At 38.3% G+C, this 11,414-nt stretch overlaps 1 protein-coding gene across 2 annotated transcripts; it reads right to left on the bottom strand.

Annotated features, from left to right (window-relative positions):
* Positions 1-1,054: 1,054 nt before the first annotated feature.
* Positions 1,055-10,774, bottom strand: arhgap19 (Rho GTPase activating protein 19). Of its 2 annotated transcripts, none has more exons than XM_038712230.1 (12): positions 10,709-10,774; positions 9,439-9,713; positions 8,793-8,873; positions 8,211-8,420; positions 7,508-7,734; positions 6,992-7,078; positions 6,813-6,878; positions 6,285-6,488; positions 6,032-6,139; positions 5,752-5,868; positions 5,376-5,477; positions 1,055-4,674 (listed from the first exon to the last, which is right to left on the bottom strand). In XM_038712230.1, the coding sequence occupies exons 1-12, from the start codon at positions 10,750-10,752 to the stop codon at positions 4,624-4,626; spliced, it is 1,572 nt and encodes a 523-aa protein (XP_038568158.1). In that variant the 5' UTR covers positions 10,753-10,774; the 3' UTR covers positions 1,055-4,623. The 2 variants fall into 2 exon arrangements, with proteins under 2 accessions (XP_038568158.1, XP_038568168.1); XM_038712240.1 differs by having other exon boundaries at positions 1,055-4,671.
* Between the last annotated feature and the right edge of the window lie 640 nt (positions 10,775-11,414).

The following is an 11,414-nucleotide window of genomic DNA, read 5'->3' as shown; positions in this document are numbered from 1 at the left end:
TATAAAGCAATAGACTTGACCTAAATAAATGCCTAAAGTACCACTTTGAGCTCTGGGAACAGTTTAACTGCAGGGGGACATCTAATGCCCAGCCCTAATTAAAGAACCTGTCAAATCAGATTTCTTTCCAAAGCATAAATATATAATTATAGTTCAATGTAGGTATAGTTCATCATACTCAAACTCTCAAACTTTGCTTAACTAATTTTGTCATTGTTCTACATTCCCCACAGATCCAGTATGATTTATTTTCAACCATTAAAACCAGAAGTAGGTTTGGAGGTTTAGAAGCAGGGTCTTGATCATTTGGCATCAAGTTAAGTAAACTGGTCTCCAGATATAGCAACAGCAGCGTTTTCAGACAAATTTGTGTTAGTCTGCTTCAAAATAAAAGGTGACTTAAGGGAATTAGGGGCTTAAGACTACCTGCAAATAAAGTCAAGATGGATCATCTCTTAACCAGAAGAATCACTCTGCTGAATCATTACCAGCTCCTGGGAGAGTTCACTGGTGGAGCCTCTGACCTCCCTGCAGCAGGAGAAAGTGTGTTTCTCAATGGGTATCAATAAGATATATTATTACCATTATGCTGGTGATTAAATATTATGATAAACAGAACCTGTCGAGATGGGCAGGAGTAAGTGTCCATTAAATCACTGTAATAATATAATAAAGTATAATCTGTCTTATTCCAAGATAAAGATTATACATAAAGATTTAAATGATGAAATACACTTCTGTCCATGGAATGTAAAAACCAGTGAGATTCTTATCTGAAGATTTTTGAACTTCACTAAAACAATGACAAACTAGAGACACAAACTTGGTCTCTGTGATATTTTTCCATCAGACTTACACCTCCACGTTATCCGATTGCACCCTCTGGTGGGCAAGCTCAAGCACCGCCAAAGCATCCTCGGTACAGCCTGTTATTATACGGTTGCTGATTGGAAGCAATTCATTTCTCAGCGACTACCTACAGTAGCGTAAATACTAGAAAAATTAAAAATACATTGAAAACAATTGAAACATCAATCCAACATAACAGACTTTCTGTAGGAAACATAAAAAAGTTTTAATCCAAAGCGGATAGTTTGCCAAGGAATCAAATGTACAGGGTTAACTTATTTTACACTAAAATACAAAAACAAAAAGGTTACCACAGTTCAAACCAGATGTTATAACAGTCACAGAGGAATTCATTATGAAACTGGAAAAAGTGAGCTCAGACAAATAAGATGGGAATTTTAGTTAATCACCTCAGTGTGTAAGTTTCTCCATGTCTCATTGACTGTCACTAACAAAGAAATAAGGTGCAATTAACCATTCAGGTTTAACTTTCATCTGCATTCGTTGTTCTCAGTGTTCAGAAGAACTCAGTGACCATGTACATCAAGCAGTAACTAAATGTTTCACATTTATGTAAAGAGAAAAAAAAAAAAAAAACAGACGTGCAACACTTAGAGACAGCATTTCACATCATACAGAAATAACTGCTCTCATCTGAGTGACGGATGTAAACTCAAATCAAAAAAAATAATGTACCTTAGATGTGGCTCATAAATTTCATCCACATAAAAAGAAAATAGTTTCCCAAATAGCAATAAATACAACAGAATTCAATTTAGCTCTCCCTTAAAAACAGGTTTGTAAAACTACAGTCTGTAGAGAACTGAAAAGGATGAGAGGACCCGATGACAAAGAGAGATCCCAATTCAGTTTCAAAACTCTGCTTCTCTGCTGAGATGAATTCAGTGGGATTAATTATACATTTTTTTAAAGTTCTGTGTAAGCCATTATACAAAATCATCATCGGAATATAACAAAAAAAATACTGCAAAACAAAAAGGAGCTAAGGTCTTTTAGTGTCCTACCTTAATCACTTTCAACAAACCCCTCATTAACATCCACAGCACCTTCAAAACAGAATGCACCAATAACAGATTCCACAGCAAAATATTACAGGTTATGGGTAAGGAAATTTACCAAAACCAATTACTACAACCATGAGCATGAGACATATGTTGCACATGGCAAACTTCCCCATCATCATTTTTAAAATTTACAAAAACATATACACAGCCAATTTGGGTTCAAGCCCACGTTGCTGAGCGTCTCTCCTGTTGAGGCGTCACTGAGCAGGGCAGTGGATTCCTGTGACCTCCCTGTGGAGGAGCTGGAGAAACATGCAATTTCTCCACGAGGGACTGCACTGTTTGGGGAAACTACTACAATTCTCAGTGCTGAAAATGTGGTACTGGTGCATCCGTACCCGTTAACACAACAAATTGAGCAGACATCAGTTAAAAGGTGGGATAAGCGATTCTGAAGAAATCCAATTCTATGGCAAATACCATGATATAGCACGAACACTGAAACAGCAAGTAACTTAACTAATGTTAGCCAAGTTGTGGGCTAGCAAACTGTCAAGCATGCAAAAACGACAAGACGAACCCAGAGCCAGCACACCTGCTCCGGACAGCGAAACTCACAACTCTTCTGCTTCTGTGGATAACATCACAACAGCATGTCAAAGCTGAATGTTCGTGGGCAAGTCATTAAACGTTACCTGACACAAAAAACATGACTGGAATGGTGCTGCGTGGCAGGTTGCGGGCCACTTTGTTTTGTTTACAGAGCCAGGGATGCTCAGTTCAGCTGACACAGAACGGACAGGTAGAGAACCGTGAGGAGATATTCACTGAATTTGACAAAAGGTAATGGATTAGAATCGCATACCCCAACTTTTAGTCAAGCCATGTAAGTAAACCTGAAGGAACTGAGAACTAAATAAAATGACAATACTTAAAAAAGGGACATTAAGTAACATTTTTACTTTCTGAAAACACAAACCCAACAATGCATATGCATCTAAATTGTTTATTGATGTGGAATTTGTTTCTCTTGATTGCTGAATGAACTTTTCATGTACCAGCAATTATAGGAAACCTGTGAATTACTTAATGTCCCTTTACTCAAACACCATCCTAAAATACTTCCTTAATAGTTTGGGATGACACTCATTTCCTTTCTTACTTATATGCCAATAGCATGACCTCCTCTTAACACAGTTCCCCTAACTGATTACTGCTCATTTTAACCAGAAATTAATTCATATAAATACACTTTCGGCTTTCATTTCATCCATCAACATAACAAATCTCTCAACCACTTCTGTTAAATTCTATCCAATGACCCTTCCATTATCCAACTGAATAAAAAAAATAAATGTTTAAAAAATATTTTAAGTCCCATGAGACACTCAGGGGATGTAACATTTCATATTTGACAGGTTCACAAACAGGGATCCCAGCCACTGCTTTGTCTGTTGTAAGTAGTAATGGTGATTATTAATTAAAATCAGTTATTCATATCAGGAAAACTGACCCGCTTGCTGATCCTGTATCAACAGCCCAACACAGAGAAATTATCATCCAGTAACCAACAAGTTACAACATTCTGTACCAAAAACCAAAACATCACAGTTCCCAATAAGCCTACAAACAAACACACAGAGTAAAACATGTATACATTTTCTACACTCTACAGCAGACTGTGAGCTGAGCTTACTAGTGGTCAGATTCTGATACAGTAGCTAAGAAAACAAGTTTCAAGTGATAACTGGCACATGCATGTCTGAGCCAGTGAAGCCAAACCAAAGCAAAGACTCCGTTCACGGTTTGATTTTAATTCACATTTAGGTAGAGCCAAGCAAAAAGCCCAACATTAGAGGGTGTGTCAAAACAGATCGGCATGCAATGTGATGTGTGTTAATGTGGGAATAGTTTAGCACATTTTAAAACATGAACTTTCAGTAGATCATCTAATGCAGACTTGTGGTTTTCCCCTCGTGGTGCTGTTATATTGAGGTTATTACATAAAAAGATGGGATTCTGATTTTCAGTCATATCAACCAACTCTACATCCAGTCCAACCCTATCACATCCATTCACTGGAAACTAGATTTAATCTCAAAGCCTTGATACCAAAAAGGACTCGAAATACTATTAAAACCAGACGATTATGTGGTATAAAACTAGTAAATTAAAAGATATAAGAATGTTTTTAATGGATTCCTCACAGCAGCTCTGGTCCCACAGACTAAATGAGGCCTGTTCAATTAAAAGTGAGGCCGATCAATAATCCAATGTCTATATATTGTTGCCTAACTTGATCATGCTAAAAAATATATTATCTACATATCTTAAGTTAAGCTATAAGTTAAAATAGAACTAAAATGTATTTCTGTAAGTACAAGAGCACTTAGCTTGTGATTTTGCAAGTTATCCAACATTACATATTGAGGTCATAATTGTTCTGAATGATTCAAAGATTAATTTTATCCCCATCATCCACCTTTACATTGAAGCCATTTAACAGCAATGCTACGTGGAGGCTTTAATTAAACTGTTTGTACCAGTTTGTAAGACTCACTCACGTCTTGAATGTGCAGCAGAAAGAGTTCATGGCTTTGGTTCGGCTTTTCTGGCCAAGACTAAAGCTGCTGTATATTAGTCACAGTTAAAATAGACTTACTACGATGAAAAGACGTAGATAAACACGAGATATTATAATATTAATACTGCCCAAGTCCTGACCGAGATGAGGTGGAGGTGTTGGGTTTTACATTGAGATATCCTGAGGCGGAGAGAAACACATGGTGAGCGAGTCCTGCTGAGACATGAAAGGAGGGAGGAAAGAGAGGTGAGAGACATATGGATGGGGAGAGGCACTTATAAATAAGATAAACATTCATCCCAACATTCATGTACAGTGCAAAACTAAATGAAGTCTTGACGTCTTGTTGATGCTTGTTTGTTTTGTTGTTGTTTTTTTAAATACAGGCTATGTGTGAGCCACTGTGGATTCTGTTTTCAAGTCCAAGTTGTGTGAATTTACAAAACTACTACAGGGCAAAAACCATGTTTTTACACATTAGTTGGCATAAGATAAAATAAACTGAAAGTTTGCATGTAGCTAAATGTATAAACAGTATTTGGATCTGGGTTTCTGCAATGCTGACCAAATCAAATTTAAGACTTTTTGAGACCTTTTGTTTAATTTTAATAGCTTTTTCATGATCTTGATACCCAATAGGAACAATTACAAGAACTTTTGATCATGCACGCTTTATAAAAATAATTAGTAATATAATAATAATTAATTAATCAATAATGGATTTCCAGCTAAAAAAAAAATATAATGACCACAGTTCCTGCAAGAGAAAATATTCAGTAAATTAAACTTAAGACTTTTTAATACCATCTAAAGCAGTTTTGTGAGGGAATTGAATTCAACATTTAAGGATTTTCAAGACCTGCAGATCCCTGATTTTCTGATGTTAGAGGAAGAAGAAAAGGGGGAAGCTGTCATACCTTGGAAACCTTTTGACCATTGTCCTTTTTGAAAGTAAAGTCTGGGTTTCTGACTACCAGACCCGCCTTCCCCAACACAGGACCATTTAATGGGCTATTCACCTGTGACACACACCAACATAAAACAGTTTTTGAAAGCATGAGAAAATTGAAATTTTCCATCTGCTAATTTTGTGAGAGAGAAAAGAAAGAGTAAATTATTCAAACACAATGTCAGAGCCAAGAAAACACAGATAATACAAAGCCAACAAAAAGTGTGTAGTCACTTCAGAGAAAATATAGACTGTTTCATACTGATGTTAGACATTGCCAACCTAAGTTAAATCTACACAAAAAGGAAAAGGGAAAAAAAACAAACATAAAATAAAAGGCTCACCGACTGTTGCAGGATGACGTTCTCTTTACCGGGTTTTCTTCCTGTCCGGTTCACAATGTCAGGGGAGGTGTGTCTGACCCGCCTCTCAGCTGTCAGCTGCTCACCACGAGCTCTGCGCTGTTACCAGAGCATCAGGTGGGGAAAAAAACAAACAAAAAAAAAACCCATTGATGTTTAGCTTTAGTTAAAGCAAATGAAAAGTGGAAATAATCCAGGGTAGTTCTTCTACTTAATTTCATGTTCTACTCCTCATTGCAACTTTCCAGGATTCTTTGAGTACCTTGATGAGGCCACCAAAGGAGCGTGAACGGGGATGTTTCTTGCTGTGGGCAGGGGGGGCCTGATGGTGCTCTTGAGCAGGCGTCCCTGAGGTCGTCTGCTTGACAAACTACACACATGAAAATGACAACACCGTTTTTTATATTTAAAGACACAAACCGTGATTTGGATAGCTCTACAACAGAAGAAGCTCGGTCTCTACATCAATGTTTTCAGTTCAGCAGCTGAAATGAAAAAAAGACCCTGATATGAACCTGTCGGACGAGTTTCTTCTTCTTGGCAGAGTCCGGCATGTTGTGGTGGACGTGTCTGAAGAGCTCCTTCAGAGCTTCTTCTGTGTATTGCTGAGCTGGTGATTGGCACTGCTCCTGAGAGCTGGGGCCCAGAACAGCCGTCCTCTTCAGGGGCAACACAGTCCGAGCAGGAGAGCTGCTTGCCGCTAGCAGCTCCAGATCATCCTGAGAGAGGAGAGGGCAAGTCAGGCTGGATATGCACTTTAAATGGACACAATTTCACATGTGTGAACAGCGAGAATGACGATTAAAGATGTATTTGGCATAGATAATTACATTGTCTGCAGTCTAACTAAACAAAGTTGCTGAAGTGTTCATTCTCATTCATTGCTCCAAAATGTACTGCATGCTGTGAACACTGCATATTTTTAACTGCAGTTTAACTGTTTATTTACAGTTTTGAGGCATTAATATAAGATAAACTGCTAAGCATTTTGTTGGTGTGTTTCCATTAGAAAAACTTCTGTAACGTAAAGTCCCTCCACTAACCTTCGTCTGCAGAGCCTTGGTCCCAGTGAAGTGCACTCGGGCATAATCCCGCAGGTAGATTGGAGCCTGAACCACACACACACACACTTCTTAGAGTGTTACCAGACATATGCATACTGAATAATCAATCTAGGTTTTACGTGTCTGATTGCTTGGTCATGTGTGTGGTCAATAATCACCCTGAAGAGCTTCTGCGAGTGCTTGATGAGGAACGCCATACTGTTGTTTAGTTTCTTTAGATTGTCTTTCAGGTCACCAGCTGTCATCTGATGCAGAAGTAAGAAACAAAATTAAAGCTTCATTCAGATGTTTATTTTTTTTTTTTTTCAGACTCCCTTTAATTTAGATTCATTAACAGCTAGCAATAGTTGCGTTGCATCTGTATTTATTTTTCTTTCCTGTGCTTTATAAAGCATTTGTATTTGTCTTATTCACTGGAAAAGTAAAGTAGCATGCTTGCCGTCTGCCCCGGCAACTTTTCTGACACTACCACTGGGGGTGACAAAGTCAAGATATTTCCAGTTCTACACATAGTGGCTTTAAGGATAATGTTTACGTATGTGGCAGTTTTCAGGCAGTTTTCTTAAAGGGGGATGAATAATTCTGGTAAACAATTGTGCTGCCAAACTGATCAAAATACTATTTCATATTTGTTTTTGAACCCTTATTATGCAGTTATGAACTACAAATCTTACGTGTCTGGGCCAGAGGACGTGTGGGGCAAACATGATGGCCAGGTTGTATGCGGACATCTTGTTCTTGTCTTGCTGCTTGGCGGTGTGGTAGAGCAGGTCCAGCAGCAGTTTGAGCAGTGAGCGGTTGGCCTGAGGTAACAGCAGGAACAGAAGCTGCAGCGCCTCTATTTGACGCTCCTTGTTGGGTATTGCTGTCTTGTTGCCGTGTTCGTCAAACAAAGTCATATCTGGATGAGGGACAAGGGTGGAGGAAGTGAAGTCATGAACAGATTTACAGAAATCTTATATATATATAAGACAAACAAGACTGACAAGACAGAACCAGACAAACCGGGCTGACTGGACCTGAACAATACGTTTTCTTGTAAGCTTGTTAATACAAAAAACAGATAAGTTAATAATTTAATTTAAGTATAAAAGAATATTACTAGTAATAATGATACTGATGTGAATCATAGATTACGATTTAAGCAATTCTACATGACATTTAACATTTAAAATCTTCCTTTTCTGCTAGTACTAAAAAAGGTTTTCAAGAATACAATCTCTTCTTGACTAATGAATTTAAGGGGTTGTATTTTGTTTTTTTTTTAAATATGCAACATTTTATACTAATACATGTAGCAAACCATGCTGCTTATCTAAAAGTTTGATTAAAACATGACAGAATACTAAAAAAAAAAAGAAAAAAAAAAGAAATTACCAGCTATCTTAAGGTGTGCGTGGAAATGTCTGTGTGTGAGCAGGGGCTCAGGCAGCTCTCCCAGGAAAGTCTTGAGCAACGTGGCCACATCATTGGGGTGAAAGTCTCCAGACTCCAGGTCAACATCAGCATCGCTGTTGAGGAGCTCCTTCAGGGACTGCTGCCGAACACTGTTCCCTGGCACCCGAAACAGACCCTCCACGTGCAGGTCTAAGTGTGGAAAGGCAGGTGGGTATCAGCAAGTAAAAACTTCTGATCATTCCAAATGAGTTTGGTCTATTCATTTGTGCTCACTCGTTCTTGGAATGTGTCTTTGTTTTAAATTTAAGCTCATAAACACACAAAAAAAACTACACTATAAAATACAATCTACAGTGTTAATGGATTAACGGCAGACAAAAGGGTTGTTAATTTGTTTAAAATCATTCATGGGTGTATTATGTGTTGAAATCAAATACTTTATTAAAAGTTCTTTATCAAAACACCAGCATGCAGTTACTGCTGTTGGCATCTGAAAGTCACAGCGGTGAGGATGTGAACACAACTGTGGGGGAATCGGGGGATTTTATTTAGATGACTCACTTTTGCTGAGGTACTCGATGAGCTGGTAGATCTGGGCAACGCAGCTCTCTGTCAGTGACGTTCCAAATACAACGCCTTTGTCTGAAATGACGGTCAGTGATAAGTGATAGGATACTAAAAGCAGACATTAACACTAAAGAACAAGGCTGCTCACATCTCATCCACTAGGTTAAAGAACACATTGGTACATGAGATTAGACACAGGCAAAGAAAATTTAATATTGAATAGGTAGCCACATCTCTCGATGCGTGTTTAGTGCCAGCTGTTAAATTCCACTGTTACAAATGTGAAGTGGACCTGAAGGGAGAGACAGTCCATCAACACTGATCTTGCAGAACCTAACCGATTTGTTTTCATTTGCACTCATCCGGTCTTTTCACAACCATCACTTTCAAAACACAGAAGAAATCTACGCTGTTCATCAGAGAACATGGACAGTGAAGGGAGTAGGAATGTGACGGAAATATTTTTTTTAATGGTTTGAAAGCTCGAGTAAAGAAGTGAAGATTCTGTTACTTACTTGCCACAGCAGCTGCTAAATGACAAACTTTGGGAATATCTATTTTCCATGACGTGACTAACAGAGAGGGGCATTTGCTGTGGCTATTGCTACTATTTCTAGATGTCACCAAGTTGACGTCTCACCTTTGCGTTTGAGGAAGTTGAAAGAGCGAAAGAAGCCTCCATTTCCACCTGTTGGCGTTTTAGAGCCCTCCTCACCAAGGAGCTGTGCAAACTCTGTACCAGGAAGATCAATAAGGCGAGTGATGTTACTAAGCACCAACTCCAGGAAAATATCAGGGTTCTCATGGCGAAGTTTCTCCACAAAAAAGTCCGGGTTGAAGATGACTGGCGGTTGGCCAGCACGAGAGCCCCCCAGCGATTCCTGCTGATTGATCACCATACTGCACACTGTACCGCTGATGGGGGGAGACAGAGGAAGACTGAATACAGTTGAGGTTCTCATTGTAGGGGAGAGGTCATGATACACAACTATGCTGACAGTTGCTGCTTGTATGCTTTAAAAACAAGTGGACCATAGCAATTCTCTTTGGGATCTTTGTTGCATGCGTTTCTCCTGAAAATCAACACCATTACAATAAAAAGTGTGTACATATGATATACATACTATGTCAAATTGAACCTTTTCGTGCACGCAGTGTAATAGCCCATGCTGATATCACAACACTGTCAGGTTTATTTTCTAATGTCTGAAATGGTTGTAGTGCCCCTTTAACCTTATATTCATCCCCATTTTATGTTGTTAATTCTGAGAACACCATCTACCTCAAAAACTACCACAAAGCTGGACTTAAGTTACACTTCTTCTGACAGTTTCAGTTGAACATTATATGATAACTTAAACAAAGGGAGGATTTGTTGCAGGGCTGTTGATACTGTGTTCGTACATGTACAAAAAAAGTATATGTGTGAAGACAATTAGGAGCAATCGATTAACTTCATAATAACCAAACGTTAGCGAAGTTAACCCAGCTAAATTTAATTTAGCTAACTTAATGTGCAGTTTAACGTTACCCAAACTGACGAGCCCTCAGCTAACAGTGCTAACGTTACCCGATGCAAGTTCCCACTAACACCACTTCATTCATTTTAGAAATAAGCATTTAAATTGCTAGCACCAATGTCTGACCACCGAGCTGTAACGTTACCTAACTCACCACTTGTTGAACGTCGTTACTGTCACGTTAAGCAGCTAATGTTAGCTAACGATCGCTAAATGATGGCTGACTGCTAGATAGAGAATGACAGTCCTTGTCAATCAGTCTCACTTATTTTTCACCAGTTTAAACTCTCAATTTCAGCTTTAGCCTTATTGTTTGAGAGTAATGTTAACTCTGTGTCAATGTAAGTACCATTAATAACTCATTTTACGTCAGTCACCGTTCGTTCTTACCTTCTATTTTGCGTGTTTTCGTCGGCATCTTTCCCCGCAGCCATGTTCAGTTTGAATCCTCCGCTGTTATCCTACAGGCCCCGCCCACGTCGTCAACCATTGGTAGGTTGTCGAATATGGGCGGAACATGCAGGGTCTGATTTGCATGTCCCTCACTGTGATTGGTTGGTTTGAATTCAGTAGCTGTGTCGAGAAGAAAACAACATCTGTATGCAAAATCAAGCTGAAGAACTCTCGCTAAATAAAACTTAACAACACATTTTATCAATATTTCAGTTAAATTTTTTTTCGCACAGTATCACATACATCTCAATTTTCTTCTAAAGAGATAAAATACCCCCCCAAAATTACAAAGTACTAGGGAAAAATTTAACAGAATAACATGAGGACTAAATGTAGCACATATACCTTTTTGCTAAACAATTTTAAGTTTATTATGTGGTAAAATTTAAACACCATCTCTACATATCTGTCTCTCTCACACGCAGACATTTATACTTTTATCGTCGTTATATCATCATAAGCTTTATTATTAAACTACTAAAACTTTGCATGTTGTTAGCAGTTAATCTCTTGAGAATTGAGGAAGTACAGGTCCATGTAAAAAATCATTTCTCTGTAAGAAAATTATCTTGACATTTGTTGCACGATTTTGTTTTAATTTTGAGAATCTTTTTGAAAGATTCAGTCTTACTGGGGGCCAATC

Source organism: Micropterus salmoides, unplaced genomic scaffold (genome assembly GCF_014851395.1).
Source record: "Micropterus salmoides isolate LMB-PRFRI ecotype aquatic unplaced genomic scaffold, ASM1485139v1 Ms_hic_scaffold_1, whole genome shotgun sequence".
NCBI lineage: Eukaryota > Metazoa > Chordata > Actinopteri > Centrarchiformes > Centrarchidae > Micropterus > Micropterus salmoides.
Note: the sequence above shows the minus strand (reverse complement) of the source record. Positions and strands in the feature narration are given on the sequence as shown.

Bases quoted from the DNA above. Each gene is read 5' to 3' on its own strand.
- arhgap19 (XM_038712230.1), bottom strand. From the start codon at position 10,752: ATGGCTGCGGGGAAAGATGCCGACGAAAACACGCAAAATAGAAG. The intron at 6,879-6,991 runs GTGATTATTGAC...TGTGTGGTTCAG, and splicing joins ACTCGCAGAAGCTCTTCAGG to GCTCCAATCTACCTGCGGGA. The intron at 5,478-5,751 runs GTGAGCCTTTTA...TGTGTGTCACAG, and splicing joins ACGTCATCCTGCAACAGTCG to GTGAATAGCCCATTAAATGG.